At 34.6% G+C, this 20,836-nt stretch overlaps 1 protein-coding gene across 50 annotated transcripts in view; it reads right to left on the minus strand.

Annotated features, from left to right (window-relative positions):
• Nucleotides 1-20,836, minus strand: part of LOC136026339 (longitudinals lacking protein, isoforms N/O/W/X/Y-like) — a 170,247-nt gene that overhangs the window by 135,579 nt on the left and 13,832 nt on the right. For 44 of the 50 annotated variants that reach the window (XR_010617271.1, XR_010617272.1, XM_065702782.1 and 41 more), the window contains exons 3-4: nt 18,827-19,457; nt 16,459-16,521 (exon numbers count right to left, since the gene is read on the minus strand). Coding sequence is in view for 48 of the 50 variants with exons in the window: in XM_065702782.1 (XP_065558854.1) it covers nt 16,459-16,521; nt 18,827-19,457 (694 nt within the window). In the remaining 2 variants the exon portion in view is untranslated. Of the gene's footprint in view, nt 1; nt 1,613-3,886; nt 6,644-8,250; nt 8,572-16,458; nt 16,522-18,826; nt 19,458-20,836 lie in introns of those variants that run through there. The other 6 variants (XM_065702803.1, XM_065702802.1, XM_065702815.1 and 3 more) reach the window with 6 other exon arrangements.

Raw genomic sequence — 20,836 nt, forward strand, 5'->3', positions numbered from 1 at the left:
GCAGAGAAGAGGCATCAGTAAGGAGATCGTGTCTGATTCCAAACTAAGCAAAACGGGCAAACAAACAAAATACAACTAAATGGGTCGTTTACTCTTTTCAAGTCATACTTAAGCTAAACCAGAAAGCTTTCCAGCCAATGCTAGACAAACTCTGAGCTGATTAATTTGACCCCAACCCTATCTTTTATCAATTATAGTTCTTTGATTTCGCGAACTAATGGCATAAGCTATGGAACCAAAAATGACAGTGAGGAAATGAGGAATTTGAAGAACTAAGTGATAAACTTGAATGTGGTCGATTAGCATTAATTCAAGGATTTCATCACACCCGATGTAATTAATCAAAGTTGACCTTTTATACCATCTCCTCCAAATGACCCTGTGCGGCGTAATAGCGAGGAGGGGTCCTTCTAAAGAACGTCGGTGACATCAACACCTCCCCATGTATGTTTGCATGTATTTAAACAGAACATTTATTAAATATCATAAGATTTTGTAATACCTATACAAGTCAGTTTATTTGATCCACTATCATTTGTTTGATTTTATCAAAGCTGTTTGACAAGCATTAAACAATTGCTTGATTTATTCTTGACACATGTGATATATTGCAAAGTTTGCAGAAATATGCAATTTTCAGTTTTTAACTGTATGAGGAAGGTATTCGAAATTTAACAGCAGGAGAAATAACCAAACAGCATGGGGCATTAATAGGCTGAATTTAAGGATACTTTACATGAGACCACAAAAAAATGGTTTGCTCGAGTAATTCATGCAACTCTAGCTTGGACTTACAAAAGGAAAACGAATATCCAAATACAAAATGAAATAAATCTTATGGTGGCTGTTGCTTTTAAAAATAATGAAAACAAGCATAACAAGAAAGGAAATATTCTAACTTTGCTTTTGAGATTAGTTGACAAGTCTAACCAACTTATGTTAAGGCTTTAAACAAAACTCGCGAGCTTCAATTGGAGTTAAAATTATTTACCGGATAACCATAAGTTAGAAACAATATAAAAGGCGCTGTGAATAAAGAGCAACAGATATTTAAAACTAGACCCTGATGCAATCGAGACAAAAAGCAAAAATTAAAATATCCCCTCGAAAAATTAACGAAAAGCCATTACAATAAGCAAGATATTGTACGTATATGGTACAATAGCAATATGGTACAGATAAGGAAAAACAACAAGATGAAGCAAAATTAGCAAAAGCAAGGATAGTCTTCAGGTTTATTCGACATTAGTACCACATGAAAGTTGAAAAATACGGACAGATTAGCATAAAAATACCCTCACACAAAAACCGCAATTTTTCCATTATCAAACCGACGCTAATATCAAAAGTTCAACCCAACTATAAACCAGTCAACAATTGTACACCATTAACTAACCAAAATCTAACCATTTTTAAACCTGCTCTAAAAGTTTTAAACCATGGATTTTCTTAACATGCTTGATAACATCAAATTTATGGGAGAATCGTTTCCCACAAACAGGGCAGATGAAAGATTTGATGCCGCCGCATTCGAAACGCAGGTGACGCTTCAGACTGTTTCGCAGGACATAAAAACGGTCACATTTGGGGCAGTGGTACCTCATTTCCGAACCTGCAAGGAAGAGATACTGACTACATTTCGGAAATGTTTCCATTTTCATTTGGTCTTGTTTATTCGCTAATCGACATGCCATGCAACTGACCATGCACACCACAAACCAAAACGTCAATAGCCGTTAATTCCATAACACAAAGCAGTCGCACATGTGTCAGTGGAAACCTCATTACTTTACTTAGTCCAGAGTCAAAACCTGGAAAAACTGCATAGCGTATCACGCAAGCAGTCCTGTGGCCCAAGGAAGCTCCTACGTGTCCACTGGCAGCATGTCCGCTAGTGAAGACCTTAAGTGTGGTCACATGTCAATATCATTTAATAACCAAGACGCTGCACTCCCATTATTTTCCAATTTCAAAAGGCCGTACCTTCAATCGATTGGCTGAAAAAATAGAATATGATCTGACGGGCTTGAGTATCCTCATCGGACATGATTCCGTGGCACGCTGAAGGGCTGTCCCTTCCATACTCCCCTAACACCTTCCAAAATTATCAACACCAAACAACACTGTTTTAAGCAACCTCAATTAGTCATTTCTTTGGGAGTAGAATAAAAACCTTTGAAAATGGCTTCACTACACAAGACAAGAAAGTGTATTTGCTTGTAATATATTAAACATGGTTTCGTGATGCTATCACTAGATTTAACTCATCCCAAGTTTCTTAAGGTAATTGTTATTGATATTTGTAGTCTAGTTAAAACAAGGTTTTATGTCCCTTAATGTTACTCGATTCGTCCAAATTATATGTTGATATATCTGATTATTAATTTATAGATGGTATTTGATGCTAAGGTGATCCATCGATAAAAATATGCACTTAGTCGGTTTAGTCGATTCTGGACAATTGAATAAACCTCGTTTAACCATGAAACACAGAACTGAATGGTTTATATAGATAGGCCATATTTCGATTATTAACAGAGATGACATTCTGGCCGAAGTGCTTATATTATTTTTGTTGGTCTATAGATGAAAAGAAATAGCCGACATAAAGAGCTTGAGAATCAAAGTAGAGATGAGAATTATGATAATGTGCTTGATCTTATTTCGGGGCGGCTATGAAAACGAACAAAAATTGTCATGTTATGACTTTCACGAACTAGTTTTTCAACAAATTTAGTTCTGAAAACAATACACCATAATGTAATATGCTCGACAACAAGGTATCATAATCAACGCGTACCGACTAGTTTCTCAATTTTTCACGATTGAAGCTACTTTGGCAGGCAACTCAGCCCAAGAACTTATTATGCAACCCTGGCGCAAAAACGTATTTGTCTTAGACAAAAATAAGACTCTAAAAGGATCCCATTTAAAAATGAATTGGCTGCCATCTGCGGAAAATTTAGTTGGCTGACAAAGATGGGGAAGGGGGTCCAAATCATCAGAACTTACTGAACTTGGATATATACGATCATGATCAGTCATAGTGATGCATTAAGAGTCCTTGTCCATACTAAGGGAACTAATAGTAATGGTAACTAACAGTAACACTAAAGGATTCCAAGGGATTAAGCTTTATGGCTCTAAAGATTAACTTTCCTTCTTAGGCTATTTTTATGAAAGATTTAAAAAGGAAAGAAGGTTTTATTACCCATAGTTTCGCAATATTTTTAACGGTCTGAGTCTGAATTACTCAATATGCACAAAAAGAATTTCTGGAAAATTGTGAATATTAGAAAATACCTTATCGGGTCTGTTGATTTTTGGATTATCATCATAATCACATGAAGGATATGGACGAAAGAAAACTTATGATTGTATATTCGAGTTTAGAATAAATGGTCCGATTAGAACGAAGGCGTTTAGCCTTTAGTCGAAATGGTCAGTTTTAACCTTTAAATCTTATTAAAGCTACCAATATGTACACCGTATTTTATAATACGAAAGGTATTTGTATATATACGTGCGTACATTTTACTAAAATCTATAAATTCAAAAAATAAATAAAAAATGTTTCTTATAGAAGCGTTTGGGTTCTTTCGTTTTTCACAAGCACACAACTGCACACCGTAAGTGGTTATAGTTCTTAGGGTAAGGAAATTTAGAGATGCCTAAGTTAGTGGAACAATAATTCAAAGTTTCTTTATGGTTCTTAAAGTAAGGAAATTCCGAGATCGCCAAGTTAGAGGATAAATTCAGTTTCAATTTTGGAAAAGAAAACCGAGACACAAAACCATGGACTAAAATAAAAATATTACTAAGGAAATATGATTACTTGCTAACGAAATATTGACAAATCTATAAGTTTTTAAGATCAAACAAGGACTAGTCTCAAAGATGTTTTATTCATTCTTTTAAGAGATATACACAACGTGGTCATAAATATAACATACATAAAATTGGATAAGCACAAACACTAGGTCCGAGAGACGACACATTTCGCTTGGCTGTTCAAATCACAGCCAATCTTTCACCCAACGGTTCTTCAACATATAACACATGATGGTAAATTTGAAAGGACCACAAAAAATCTACGGTTAATATAACCATTTCATTTCATATGTTTATGCCTAAAATGTTTCACCATAACGTGGCGATAAGAGAACATTTTTGGGCATAAGGGAGCTAAGCATTTCAATATTTTCTTTCCACCGCACTCATATTTCTGATGACGTTTCAACGTATGTTCATATTGGTATGATCTTGGGCAATTAGGACATGAATGCCTCTTGCTACCTGAAATACATTTATACAGTTAAAATTTGGTCAGCCAAAATCAAGACACAACGTATATTTTTTTCATTTCTTGATTCGATTGGAGACGTACAGGAGGTCTTTAGATAAATTGTCATTCGTTAATTTTCTTTTCAAACATCATGATTATCATCATTCTATATAATCTACGAGCTTCTAAATTGCTGAAAAATGTTTTACTCAATTGTGTTCTGATTTCGGACGACCATATTGAAACTAATACTACCATATTGAAACTAATATTTGATAACTGTAGCTTTCACTGAGACCCCGTCGGACTAAGGCATTCATTAAATACTAGGAGTAAAATGATCTCATGAGCTTCAGAGATATATTTCAGAAACACTTTAAAGTTAGTAACGAGGAGCTTCGTAAAGCTTAGTGATGAATCAACTAAAAGTAAAAAAAAATTTGGCGGTCATTTTAGAGCCTTTTAAATTTGTATATAGTATTCCTAGAGTTTACAATAAGGACATTATTATGGAAAGAAAATGGCTATGCTCTTATTAAAACGCCAAAACGAGTAAAAGGAAGGATTCCTTAGGATGAAAAAACGACATTCCTCGTGATCGTTCTGTAGAATAATTATAGCTACTGCCCCTCCTACAACCCCGAAATGTGGAATGGCTTCAACATAACACAAAGCAAAATTTTGGGGCTATAATTCATAATCACAACCAAGGGAGACTAATTTGGGACATTTTTGCCTTACTAAGAATTTGACCTAACAAGAATTGCCTCAACAATATTAGCTATTTTTTCTAATATTTATTGTCATCACTTATATTACAGTAGACTCTGTACATCTAGGTTAAGGAACTATTCTTCAACGACGATGCAACTAAAACAGAGGACCCTCGTAGAATGCTTAAATTAGGACTTCCCTTCTTATAGATGTAAGTTATATGTAAATAGTTAATTAACTCGGTGATTTATTTATTAAGACAATCAACTTTTCATTAACATTTATTTCGCTTGAATTAATTTTTCAAAGCATGATAAATAAAATAAATATGGTAAGTGGAAAAGTAAAAGCACAAGATGAGCAGTAGGTCAAAGCCAAAAGCTGGAGTAATTTACACTTTCATTCGACAGTTCATCTACACTTGTAACATTAAAAGTAACTTGATAGATCTTCGAAAAGTCGACATTCCATTTCAGAACCAACAAAACATGCGTGTTTACGCTTGTAATGTGTCAGCATATGATGACGATGAGAAAACATGTTGGGGCATAAGGGGTCTAAACATTTCAATAATTTCTTCCCACCGCATTCATATTTCCGATGACGTTTCAACGTTTGTTCATTTTGATAGAATCTTGGGCAATTAGGACATAAATATCTCTTGGTACCTGAAACAACGTGCACAGTTAAAATGTTGTATCAAACATTTCAGACTCCAAGCACCAATTGAAATCTCAGCGACATGAGACGTAATTTAAAAGATAACGATAGTATAAATCGGGGGTAGATTATCTGACTCCCTTGGTTTAGAATAGTTCAATAATAAATACACAATTTTATTTTGTCCAAAAAGTGACACACAAATGTTGTTCTTTTTCTTGTATGGCTCCTATCTATTCTTTACAGCAGTGTTTCTCAAACTGTGGTACGCATACCCCTTGGCGGTACGCAAAATCTTTTAGGGGGTACGCGGCTAGCCAACAAAAATAAAAAAAAAACCTTTAACTCTAAGACTGGCAATTTATTTATGTTTTAGCTATAGTTTACTTAGTCCCGGTGACTGAGAAGGGGTGCCTAAATATTTTTGTGGTTAAAGAGGGTACAGTGTCAAAGTCTGAGAACCCCTGCTCTATAAGATTAGAAAAGCTAAGTAAATATAGTAAATTCGGATCAAGACGGGAGTTCCGAATCATTTCTTAGATCTATCTAAGGATCTGTAGGGCTTCACAACGATTTGTCCCATTAAATATTTTATTAATTTCCTCCGTGTCTATAGGCTATCCTCATACAAATAAATAGAAATAGACAAAGGTAAGCACTAAATTCATGATATATAAAATAATCCACGTCACATTTGAGAATCACAATCGATCATACACCCAATTGTTCATTTTCACAATAATATGATATTTAAATCAAGAAGATCACCGGAATGTCAATAAATAGTCTAAACTTCGTAGATTTTTAAGTGTTTACACCTGTAGTGTTTAACCATATCATGGCGATAAGAAAACATTTTGGGACATAAAGGATCTGAACATTTCAATACTTTCTTCCCACCACATTCGTACCTCCGATGACGCGTCAACGTACGTGCATATTGGTATGACCTTGGACAATTAGGACATTTATATCTCGTGCTACCTGAAACACAGTACTACAGTTAGAATTTGGCGATAATTTCATGAAACTGCTAAGAAGCGAATACCCACAAGACTTACTTTTATGAAAAAACTAAGGGCTGAAAATTCGCATTAGTTCGACGATGATTCAAAAGGCATCACCAGTTCTTTGTTATGTTTTTTTTTTAAACTTGCATTTACGGCACAATCCTTCACACTAATCAATTTTTAAGCTTATGCTTTCCTCTAAAATGTGTCATATCCCCTCCCATTCATTGTTCACAAAAAAAAGTGCTTTGACAACAATAAAAAAGGCTAAAAAATTTACTTTCGTAAAATGTATTTTGTATAATTTGACACCTTATCAAGTTACAGCATCCACATTGTGTTTCGGTTAAAAAACACCCATATTTCAGCTGGACAGTATATCAGACTTTACTTGTGCAACGCTTTTTGGGTGCTTACTGAGGATAAGAATTTACAAACTGGGTAAACTGCAGTGCATACGGCCAAGCTTATCGACGTAAAAATATCCAGTCTTAGTTGACAGAAAAGACTTTCCTCCCTTTCATAAGCATACATTTTTCGACGTACAAAGTACACTCGACTACAATAATCAGTATAACATATATGGGTAAAATATGGATATAATACATCTGACTAGGAATAAGCATTTCGCGATTTTTGAAATAGTTGAGATTCGAGAGGAAAAAATGTCGAGACGCCACTGGACCAACAGTAGTTTAAATACATTTTTTTTTTCAGTGATTCAAGACAATCGCTTTTCTGCCAAACATTTTCGGATCTCATTTGGTCACGAGACACTCAATAGAAGAAAAAATTAAGGCACTGTTCTTTATAGGTTATTCTTATCTACAGCAAGGTTTTATCTTGGAATATCTTGATATTGCACATTTGAAAATCCTTGAAAAATTTGACATATATACATATATACATATATATATATATATATATATATATATATATATATATATATATATATATATATATATATATATATATATATATATATATATATATATATATATATATATATATATATATATATATATATATATATATATATATATATGTCAAATTGTTATATATAATATAAAATTATATAATGTAAATTATATGTATGTCAAATATGTTATATATAATATATATATAAACATATATATATAAACATATATATATATATATATATATATATATATATATATATATATATATATATATATATATATATATATATATATATATATATATATATATATATATATATATATATGTATATATAATATAGAAACTTAATTGACACCCATAGGATGAAGGCTGAATGAAATGATTCGAAGAGTATCTGGGAAGAGAAGTTTGCGACATATCTTCGCGACGGACAGGATTGTATTACCAGGAACAACTTCACAAATTATAGCCCACAGAGGATACACTTCGCGGAAATACAGAGATGTTTGAAGTGGTTGCTCCCAATATAACACGGATAAGGAGTTTTCGCCAGAATGTTAACCTAACAGCCTCTCGATAATTTTTGAGCTATCGTGGAAAAGCTTAATATATTTACAACTCAAGCAAGTCTAGCTTTCAAATAGAGCATTTATACCAGAATCGCAAGGCAAAAATTTATTATCTAAAAATAACATTTGATTGTAAAAATGATCTAGGTATTAAAGCACTTCTCATTAACCAATTCAAAAGAAAACTGGGGGTCCTAATCAACAACAGGTCGTCTTGAAAGCCAAGCCAGTTCCCAGTGTCGGGATCGAAAGTGTTTTTCCATATCGTGCCGATAAGAAAACATTTTGAAACAGTTTGGGGCTGGGCACTTCAATTCTTTCTTTCCGCCGCACTCGTGTTTCTGATGTCGTTTCAATGTGTGTACATATTTGTATGCTCTTGGACAACTAGGACATTTATACATCTTGTCACCTGAAACACAGTACGGCGGATTAGAAAGAATCTCAAAACGCCATCATAACAATATTTAACAAAAAAGCCTCCTTGCATTTTTTTTTGTACGTACCTAGTGGGCAAATTGTGTGCTAAAATTTCTGCATATATTTTCATACTACTAGTTAATGCTATTGGAAAAACTGTATACATATTTAAGTATATGTATAATTGTCAAAGAATATTTATCTGATACAGAAGAAATTCATAGTTTCACAGAGCCTTCTTTATTAAAAAATAATGGACAGAATTTTATTTAATTTTTAAAAATCTAAGAGGATCTTGGAACAAAATTACTCACCAGGTCGACGCATACTTAGAAGTTGTACTCAACATAATAATAATCCTTCTGTAAAAACCCTGCCGAAGCAGCAGAGAAAATTCGTATCTACTTCTCTACTTCAAGCCATGGATATGCAAAATATTAGAAAGGAAATTGAACATTATTAAGAATACTGACAGACCGTCGAAAATCAAAACATATTCCTTGCAGAGAAGCGTGGCGGTCGTTTTGCAGTTTATTTAATATTAACTACGATTGCCCAAGACCTGAATTTGCAGAAGGTGCTCTGATTTTTGACGACTAATTTCTGATCAGTTCTACTGGTGATGACTGGCTTTTCTGTACATTTCAGATCCATGTGAAAATCCTTTTTATTTAGCATATCCATTTTGAACATCACCGAAAACAGACCAGGTCGTTTACAGTCTATCAAACTTAAGGTCCATTCACAATGGCATTTTCTTTTTATCAGGTCTACCAATCAGAAGATTTTATTAAATGATTAGTAACAGCCAAATCTCAGTATTAGTAAATTCTCGTTATGAACGGTCCTTTACGGTACAAGAGGCGAATCAGACAGCCTTTTGGACGTGAAGCTCCTTTTCAATGATTTCTCGCGTTTCGCGGGCCCATTCCTTGAATACGTTTCCAATAGTGCATTTAACTAGATTAGTATCAAAATTTAAAGTGAGTACAGAAGACATATCGATATGCAAAGAGTGGTGCTGCATGTTTCGGAGGCCTGTGTTTTCGCTATGTAATCCACCTGATATTCTAATGATTCTGAAAAACCCTGCTCCAAAGATCTAAAATCCTGCCAAGAACACTATTTCATACTAGTTGAAAAGTTATTCACTACCAGAGTTGTCACACAACTGTAAACAAATCTATGACAATTTCTGTGTAAATATTAGCCATAAAGGTAGGGAAAAAACAGTAGGGCAGATTCTGCAAGATTAACGCAGTCAGGGCAAGTTAACGCAGTCAGACAAAATTTTAGAATTGGATTTTTTTTTTTTCAAAGGAAGAATGAAAGATATAGACATAACTAGCAATAATCCTGACTGTATTCTTTTTTCTATCTCTATGATATTGACCAATGGCTAAGTGGGAACAATAATTTCTGGCTAATACTTGATGTCACTCAGGTAAATCAAAAGTGAGTTGACTAAATATTTTTTTTCTCTGCAAAAACAAGTAACCGTGGGACCTTAGAACTGCCCTCCGTTACTCCCTATTCGGACATTCAAAGACCGTGGAAACAAAATCATCGAAGAAGCATACAGAAGCAAATTGTTGAATACATTGTTTAACACAGAAGCAAATGAAGAGCGAAAATCGAAAACACAATCTACACTAAGAAACATACTAAAGTTCTCTAATTTACATTAGAGAACTTTAGTATGTTTCTTAGTGTAGATTGTGTTTTCGATTTTCGCTCATCAGACCCTGATCAACCAGACCCTGACGTGGAAGCCATTACATAGGATTTCTTATTAATATGAAATATTGAAGGATATGAAAAAGGACGAAATTTTGTCATCAACTAGTTCACAGAGGGTCCACGATCCATTCACGGCTTCCATCAATCCAACAGAATTATCTGCAACTTCTATATCATTATCTTTTTGTTTTTAACACTTACCCCTCACTCTCCCCTTTTGAAAAAGAGAGTATGACAAGGCAGGGCTTCGCTTTAGGTGCTTACTGATTTTAACAAGACTTAACATGTTCACCTTTACATCAAGATTTTCAATGGGGGATTGAAGCGATCACAGACCTTTCAATAATAAAGATACCAAATTATTGCACTGTTTACTTCAAGAACATGTGGCATGTCCACCTTTCTTTAATGATTGCGGGGAAAGGAGACAATAGGGGATTCAAATATCAAAAATCTTGTTTTGACCTTGGTCTCAACAAGGTGTAACAAACCGACGTTGTTCTCTAGTAAAATTTCCTTATATTACAAAAAATATTTGCATAATTATTAGCCCCTGGCCAGGGGCATGCACTTATCTTCTTGTCACCCTCCAAGGCATTTTTTAACCTTTTGACCATTGTGAATATAGTAGAATCTTGAAACTCATACTCGGTGCCATCTGAGGTTTGGGAGTGCGGGCAAGCACATAAGACGTACCCCTTAATCAGTGTTGTTACACAAAAAAGGACGCCTTAGCTGAGATTTTGCGATCGAATAAGCAGTGCCCAACTTTTTACAAAATACTGTTCTATATGACCTCTGAAAAAAAAGCTACGAAACACCCATGCTTCATTAAGTCAGTACTATTGCGTTGACTATGAAATTACATTGTGTCTGATTTCAAGGATATTCAAGGTTAATTTGAGCAACACTGAACAAAAACGAATTCGACGGATTTTTACTAAACAACTACGGCCTATGAAAATAGTCCTAAGTTTTTAAGAACCGACGTAGGTCGGTTTCAATTTACCTTTCATCACAGATAAAAAGTGATAGGGCTGAATTTAGAAGCCTTTAAAATTAAATATTCATAAGATAAAATATTTTATTTTACTACCTTTGAGGCGAGGAGCTAAGCCAGCCTCAAGGTTGAATGTTTTTATCAAGAATTGTAGCGTTTTAAACTAAAAAGACAGAAATGCCAGTGATGTATCCTAGCGTTTCGCGAAGCCTTATCGTCCAATAAGTTGGTTTGACAAAACGAACCAGTAAGGGGCAAAAATAATATAAATTAATTCAAATTATATTCTAATACATATTTTTGACAATAAATATTGTAGAAGATTCCTTGAGAATAAGTGGAAGAAGAGGCGAAACATTCTAAGAAACAAATCAAAAGGTTGCACACTATGTCGCTCAGCATATACGGGAAGAACTAAACAAGGCTGGTGATTTTGACAGGAAACGGGACATGGGACTTGAGGCACAAGAAACCAAAACCAGATGATGCTCGGGGAGACATTGAACGCGTTTGACGGTGTGCAACCCCTTGTCAGAAACTAAAATGTAAAAATTGGGGGGAAACGTACCTTGAGTAAAATTTGCCATTGTCATGTTTATTCCAGTTAATTTTTGAGATCCTCCGTCTTATTTAAAATGCGTCGGGCCGTTTGTGTTACTATTCGATAATCTCCGCAACTAGAACTAATAAGAATTCTCACCGAGACAGGCATGTTCAGATCCGCAAACCGATCTCCATAATTTTTTTCCAGGGTAATTTTACCAGTCACAGGCTTGATGATCACGGAGAAGGAAAATTATTTCCTATCCAAATTTTTTTAACCAAAAGGACATTTGGACCCATCAAGATTGACTTTACTCTTGATCATAATCTTTATGAAGCATCAGCATAAGTCTACAACCTTTGTTCATCTGTCCTTCTTTTTTGTTTTTCGTTTCCACTGTTTTACACAACACTCACAAGTTCTCACACCATGTACCTAGGGAATATATATATATCTTCTACAAGCGTAGAAACCAATGTGTAGGAAATGAGAGGGATAATTCACTTCATAATCGCAAAACAGATTGAACTAATTATAATATTCTTTCGAATATTTATATAAACATAATGAATTCAGGGTTGATTCTAATAAACCGAACAAAATAATACGCAACCGCATTTTGACACGGATAAGGTAGGGTCAGAGGTGTAGAGAATGAATGGAGCAAAGTATCCGCCTCCGATATGCGGTGTGTCCTTCCTTAGTCGAATCAAATAACAGGGCCATTTGGCTTTGAGATTAGCCCAGAAGTTGGGCCGTTCTGCTTAAAAAGGGACAATTGACAATATTGAAGTCAAATTACATGACCAACTTACCAGTGATTCAATCCAAATTCACAATGTTGTATTTAGTCAGCAGAAGCTGTAAAAACAAAATTCTGCGAAACTGAACACATTGAATTAACAAATAACTTATTTCACATAGATTTAAAGGTTAACTTAATGAAAGGAGAACAATACTCATGTATTCTCCTTCTTCAAAAAAATTGAATTACAAATGTAACCGAAACTTCGGCCGATCTCCCAAAGAGCTCTGCTTCCATTTCAGAGAGACACATATTTAGAACGACCCTCGAACGATAGTTCAAAGGGCCACAAGTCAATAGTTGTGACCTAATTTTCAACCTACCAAGACCTAACTAGATTCAACCAAAGGGAGAAAACGATCCAGATGCAAGACAAGATTCGAACTTGATTCCTTGCGAAGGGAACCTAACGGCCCTAGGGGGAAACCTAAAAACCCCTAACTGACAGTTCTTCCCCAAAGCAACAAAGAAATAAAACAAAAGCACAAAACACGGAGCCTCTTAAGAAAAACACCTTTGATAAATTATACCAAATTTGAAATTTTTGGAAATTTTAAAACATGCAAGTAAATTTATAGATGACAAGGCGTCCAGTAAATCAGCATTTTTCTGAAAAAACTCCGTTCCAGAGATTCAAGAGCTATTTCTTATTATTTTTCGGTCAAAATAAAATTTAAAAAATTTATCGGGTTTAATGGAAATATTTACTATAGCTCGTGCCTGTCTGGTAAATAAAGGCAAAGGTAACTCAAACTAAGTAGTGAGGCCTAATACTGATTACAAAGAAAACTTGAAAGTATTACTTTTAAACCATGCTGTTAATGTATCACACAAGGCGTCCGACTGAGTCTTGAGTTACCTAACACTGAATAAATAAGAATAACAACATAAATATCCAGCAACAATATCGGGTTGGCTACATCCCATTCTTTGTTGATAGATACTTACGTAAAAATCTCGAAGTTCTTTTCTGTAAACACCTTATAACCCAATTAATACAAAAAGAATCTTTTAAATCCTATATAGACCTAATTAGACTCAGTCAGATCACATGTTAAAACTACTTTTGTAATAAATTTCAAACCATGCAATACTTGGACAACGTTAATTGTTCCCTTTATAACTACAAAAAGGTGTAGGTTACAGAAAAGAACTTCGTTTGCAAAATATAAGAAAATAAAAAATTCAAGTTGGTCTGTCTGCATAGACAGATGAGCACTATATCATGGCCTGGGAGGAGGACACTCAGAAAATGGGATATGGTAAAATTCTTTTCATGTTACCTAACTTCTCATAAAACTGTTACCAATTTTATTTAATTTTGGCTTACTGGCTTTTTTTCAAATTTTAGTAGCTTACTGGCTTTTTTCAAATTTTAGTATATTTGACGAACTTCGGAACTGTTGTAACACGCATGCATTAACTTCTGAACATAGACAGAGTACTTTTTTTTAATACACATACCAATACTTTTTTTGGTTTACTTATAAATAATGCATAGAAAATAAAAGAAACACCCGACATAGTGCAATTCCCTCACATTCAAGACCATTTTTAAAACCATGTTATGTAAACAAGGGGTTTCATTTGTAAGTTATATACTTGGTACAAATCTACCAAATTTACTTTTTTCAGTTTATACTTCGACAACAGCGCTCTTGATGATCCAAGTCTCGATAACCGTGAGGAGATTCCCTCAAAACAAGTACTAAATAAACAGGATTATCCCAAACAGGCACAAAAGTAAAAATTCAGTTTGGTAGAAGGAAATGAGGTTGCAAGTTTCAGGGTTACAGCCAAAATCATAAAAACATCAAGTTTTAAGAAAAATAAAGAAAATAATGGGCAAAATAGTCAATACATTTTAAATTTGTTGGGGCAAATTAGTCAATACATTTTAATTTGTTTGGGCAAAACTTGAGGACCCCCTCCTCTACCTGTCTCAAAATCACAACATAATTTAACATGAAGCATTAAATAGGTTGTATTATGGATCAGTTTAAAAAACCCACACTGAAAGTAAACGTACAAATTCAACCGCAATGGATACATTCCCGCAAAATATGAGGATATTAGCACCACACAAACACTCCATCCCCCTCCCCACAAAAAAAGAAAAACCGATATACGACACAAACCAATTAAAGCCAGGGGTATGTTTTTTTTCTTTAATAAGGCTATTTATTTTATGCAGTTTAACGAGCTTCTTATACAGGAGTTTGATTTTACCAACCTATTAAGAGGCAGTATAAGTCAACTAGAAACTTAATTGAAGATAACAAAAAGCTAATCGTGAGCTTCGGTCACGATTCCAAAGCCATAATTTTGTTTTGTTCAATTTGTTATACTCTGAGTCATAGATATTTCTTAGTTTGCCGTCTGGCAGTAAGTCGTATCACATACATCATAAGTTGACTTATTTTGGAACGATGGTGTTTAAAATTTAAAGCAGAATCATTCAAAATAATCTAGAATTATCTTAAAAATTCTTCTCATTGGACAAACCTGTAAAAGCTTCCTGAGTTGGGGTCGACAATTTTGTTCTTATGAGGAGGGGAAATACTACTCACATTTGTGGATATGCACTCGCAGTCCACATTTTATGGGGGAATGATTGGCGTAGGTTTTTCAGTGTATTTGTTAATGGGCCAATATTTCCTACATTGTCTGGGGTTCTTATTCAATATAAGGAGGGTCACCCCAATCCCCCTTATATACCAGTATACAGAGAATTCAGCGAAAAAACGAAGATTCACAAGTTTGTCCTCAAAATTTGGTACTTCAAAACAGTTCCTTCCTTACTTCGGATACTACATTTAATAAATATCGTGTTCTAGAAAGATCTTAGGCACCATAACTGTTGATAGCAAACTTATGAAAAAATTGTGTTTAAAATAGTTTTCAGGAAACTAAAAATAGGACTTGCCATTCAGAAACGTATGAATTTTCCTCTTCAAAACAAAGCATATGGTTTAAAGGAAAGCTTAAGCCACATTTGCTTAAATTCAGACATTTTATTATTTTTAGAAAATATATTCTATATTCTTCAATTTTATCATTTAGAAGATTTTTTTCTTGAAGGGATAAATATTCAGTTTGAAGTTGGACACCTTGATTATCGCCAGGTATCATCGTTCTATGCAAAATTTGAAGGAATTCTAAAAAATTGACCAACCAATTTTTTTTCGGTGCATCTTTGATTTAGACCGGATATGACAATCATGCACCAATTGACGATATGTTATAACTCTTACGGTATTGGCAATGCCTAGTAAGCCTTAAATATTTTCTCAGTAGCATGCATACTGGACGAAACAAACGGATATTTAGAGACTAGATGCACACATAGCTCAAACCCCTAGGCCGGGAATTTTTTGAGGAGGGAGTACATTACTGCAAAAAAAGTCTTTCTTTCAAAATATTTTAATTTCCATCATCTTTTGTCACATTTCCAAAAAAAATAATTGAAAGTGAGTCTTTCCAACTGCTCAAAGGGAAGGGTTCCCAACTCAAGCCCCCGTGTGGCCAGTGGTGTTTGGTTTGAAATCTGTGGTTTTTAATTCCCAATTACAGGTTTTAACTTCAAATGGTCTTGAATGTGTAGAGACATAAGTATATGCAGACCCCATTCCTTTTGATTGAGCAAACAAATATTAAATATTAATCAAATAAATATATATTTCAACTAATCAGAAAGCTAAGAATAAGCCAATTATAGTTTTTCATAAAATTTATCAAAAGGAATGTTTAAAAAACCAACTTGAAAGTGGAAAAAAGATAGGGAACTCACCTTGTTGAGAATTGTTTTGCAGAGATCTCGACGTTTCACCAGTTTCAGAATTTCCTGTTTGGTCTGAAAAAAAAAGAGCTCTAAATATTGAATAATATAAAATATAAGGCATAATATAAAATATAAGGCAAAAAGCGTAATAATAACAGCTGTTAAGAGCAACGATATCGGATACGGCAGCATTGTCACACACCTCAGTCATTGTGAGAATGTTTCATATCTGCCTATGTTTGCGAAGTTCAGTTTGGGGGTTCCCTAAAAAAGGTTTAATAATGCGCATCAAAAAGAACAACAGAACAGTTCTACAGGACTTTTTCAAATGTAAATTATCAAAAGCATATTACAGCAGATGCATGGAAAAAATGGTAGTTGTATTTTCCCAAAAATAAATTTACAAGCAAACGATGTTTCACATTTTAAGACCAAGTTAAAACGAAAAAAAAAATTCGCGTCTAAAAGACAGAAACTTATTTCTAAAGAAAAATGCCTCCTGAAATATTTTACTCCCATTATGAGATTATGGACGGTTAGAAATATCTAGTTTTCTTTTTTATTCTGAGGAATAATACATACTAAAACACTGTATACTAATCATTACCTATCTTTAGTGGTAACATGAAATGATTTTGTTGTTTGTTTCGAAGTAGATGATAAAAAAGAAAATTTGCTAGGATCAGTACCATTTTTTCTTTTCAACAAACAAGATACATACAACGACCGCGCACATTAATAAACCTGTTACCCTTCATCAAAATTGCTTTTTATAAAATTTTACCGTTAGAAAAAACAAGAATTCACGTGTTACTTAATCTGATTTCGAATATTTTTTGTGCAATAAAACTTGTGGAAGCACTCCCTGGTACCAGACGATATTCACACAACAAAGTGGAGACCTTGTCTTTGTATGCACTTGTGATGCAGATACTACAACAGACGGATAAGAAATGACTGGAAAAGAAATTGAATGCAAATGAGACATTATCAATTGTTGAAAAAAATATTTCACAAACTACTAACGAAGTTGAGACATGTTTGAGATCAGCTACTTGAGAGCAGTTTTTAGACAAGCAAGTTTTGTAACTTACTAATTAAAGACTAAAATAGCCACTATCGCCAAACCAAAAAAAGCTTCATCAAAATGCCCCCATTTATTGTTTTTACTTTATAATTTGATTTTATCTGATTTTATCTAATTTTATTTGGATTACATGGTAACAAAAAACGCTGTGTTGTTCGATATTTTTAGAAAGTTGTCAGTTTGTTTGATAATTTAACTTTGGTCCACGGCAAGTTTAAGATGGACGTCTGACTTCGTCTGACTTCAATTTCAGTTTTTAAATCCTTATAGGTAAGAAAAAAAAGGACTGAAAATTTGATATTTGTTTGTATGATATTAACAGCAGTACTGAGAAAGAAGAACAATAAAAAAAAGCAAGAGCTAAGAGCTCATATGGCACTTGTGACGAGAGATCGGATCCGGCCCGATTATGTCAATCGCACATCAAGAACTTGTGTTTATTCTCGAACTCGCCAAAGCACGAGAAACCCCCCAACTCCCCCAAAGAGATCGGATCTGGTGCGGTTATGTCAATCACGTATCAAGAACTTGTGCTTATTCTTCCCATCAAGTTTCATCCCAATCTCTCCCCTCTAAGCGTTTTCAAAGATTTCCAGTTTTCCCCTCTAATTCCCATCAATGTCACCGGATCCAGTCGAGATTTAAAATAAGAGCTCTGAGAAGCTAGGTCCTTCTAAATATCAAATTTCATTAAGATCCGATCACCCATTTGTAAGTTAAAAATACCTTTTTTTCAATTTTTTCCGAATTAACCGTCTTTCCATCCCCCCCTCAGATGGTCGAATTGGGAAAACGATTGGAGCGGTCACGGATTTAAACCTGAGACCTCTCGCACCCCTAAGCGAGGATCATACTACTAGACCAACAAGCCACAGTTAAGAACAACAATCACTTGTTTTATTGGCAAATAAAGTTCTTCTTGACTATCTTGTTCGCTTGCCCCCCCCCCCCCCCGAGATGGTCGAATAGGGGAATTGACTATTTTTAATTTAATCTGGTCTTGTCCCTGATACGCCTGCCAACTTGCATCGTCCTAGCTTATCTGGAAGTGTCCAAACTAGTAAGACCAGGACAGACAAACAGACAGTCAAACAGAGACCAACGAACAGAAATTGCGATCGCTATACGTCACTTGGTAAATATCAAGTGCCATAAAAACAGTTCTTACGTTAGCATTTCATCACACGATAGAAGACTCAAGTCCATTAAAGTTTAAGACTAAATCAGTACAATTAAGTTAATATTTTCAAAGAAGGAACACAAGTATACGAAAACAAAATGAAACCATACCTGAGACTAGCGCGGAGAAATCTTCTTCGTTCCACTCCTCTTCCTGCCCATGGTCAGTGTCATTGCCTAGTTCATCCCCACTTAGTTCTAATTTAGGAAGAACAGGAGACGGTCCATGATGATTAGAATCTTCTAAATTTGAAGATATATATTCTTTCACAAAGTCACCACTGTTTTTCTCTAATTTTAACTCACTAGAATGTTCAATAGCTGGTGCTAAGGGAGGGGGAGGTGGAACTTGCTTCACAACACGGGGTGTAGAGGTAACAGGTACAACACTATCGTCCTCGTTTATTTGTATAACTGGGGCAGGTTGGAGAGGGGGAGCTGGTGGAACTGAGTCCTTTTTCATATAGGATTCACCAGAACGTCGTCGACGTTTCCGGACAGGAGAATGGGTATCACGATCTGGCGGATGTGTCTCATTCTCTATTGGATTCGACTCATCTTCCGCTTCAGCTAGTCCTTTAATTTTTAAAGATTCGGCAGTACGAATCAATGATGCTAAACTATTTTGAGCCACTCTGACTTCACCACGGTACATATAGTCTACAAGAGCTTGAAGTTCGACATACTTCACGTCTTTTAGAAAAATTACTAAGGATTTGTCTTGATGAAGGTCCACAATATCCTAAAAGAGAAACATTTTTTTACGCCAGAAGCAGTAAAACAAGTAAAAGATGTCCGTAGAACATAGCCTACGAGGAAATATCAAGTCTTTTTTTGTTTATTTTTCGTGCCATTATCTCCATACGTGCATATTGGCCTGGTTTTCAGAACAAAAACTTATCCCTGAGATAAGTCCCAATATAGGTTGTGAATTCCCCGCGAAAAAACACACGAGGTCATCGTATATCAAGGGAGGCAACGTTTTACAGGGGGAAGAGGGGGGATAGAAACCCAGAAAGAAAAGTTGGTCAAAATTGTTGTATTTTTCCCCTTCGATACTCTTTGGATCGAATTTGGGGAGAATATACCATATGGCATGTATGTTAGATCACTTGGATAAAAATGATGAAAAGTTGATGATGTTGCTGTAGAATCAACAACCTCGCGTAGATGTGCCTAGAAGGCAGCTACGCTTGCATACTGAAACTGATACAAGGAGACCCACATTTCCGGGACAAAACAGGGACGAAAAACACAAGATGCATTTGTTCGATATAATATTAATTTCTTTTCCGACTTTTATTGTAGTAAGTAACTCTAGCTTTAAAATTACATGCATATCATTCATTAGCGAATTACTTATAATACATTTTTGAACTTTCAATCAGAAATATAAGAGCATAAAACAAAATTATAGGGAGTTGTTCGTTCAAAATCTTCATATTTTTGGATATACAAGACTAAGATCCTACCGTTCACCCATCAACTGCGCCCATGTCTGTCCAGAATACAGAGAATACCTGCTAAATATTGTTTATTGGCTCGAACAAACTTACAACTAGGACGAAAGTAAAACAGTTCAAAATAGGGATGAAACCTTTTTATTGACAGTGAATAGATATAAAATTATTTAACTAGATATTTCGAACACATATACAGTGTTCATCATCAGCAGTAAAACTGCTGAGTTTTACTGCTGATGATGAACACTGTATATGTGTTCGAAATATCCAGTTAAATAATTGTATATCTATTCACTGTCAATAAAAAGGTTTCATCCCTATTTTGAACTGTTTTACTTTCGTCATGGAAAGGCAGTGTGGTCTTCGAAGTTATCTACAACTAGGAAATTTCTAAGTTGATCAATCCGTACCAAAAAATTCTTTAAGCCATATAAAAAAAATAGCTTCTTTTAAAGGAACTAAGACTATTAAAAAACGTGTATTATTTTTCACATATTTTCCCCCAAAATAAGTTTAATCTACAAGACGGTAATCCCAGTTTCACACTTCTTCTATAAATTTGTATTCTAGAGGGTTATTCGACACAATTTATGTCTTAACAGCAAAAAGTACCAGCTGCCAATATACAAAAGCGAAGCTGGTTCATAAGCCCGACAAA

The sequence above is a fragment of the Artemia franciscana genome, chromosome 4, assembly GCF_032884065.1.
Source record: "Artemia franciscana chromosome 4, ASM3288406v1, whole genome shotgun sequence".
In the NCBI taxonomy this organism is placed as follows: domain Eukaryota; kingdom Metazoa; phylum Arthropoda; class Branchiopoda; order Anostraca; family Artemiidae; genus Artemia; species Artemia franciscana.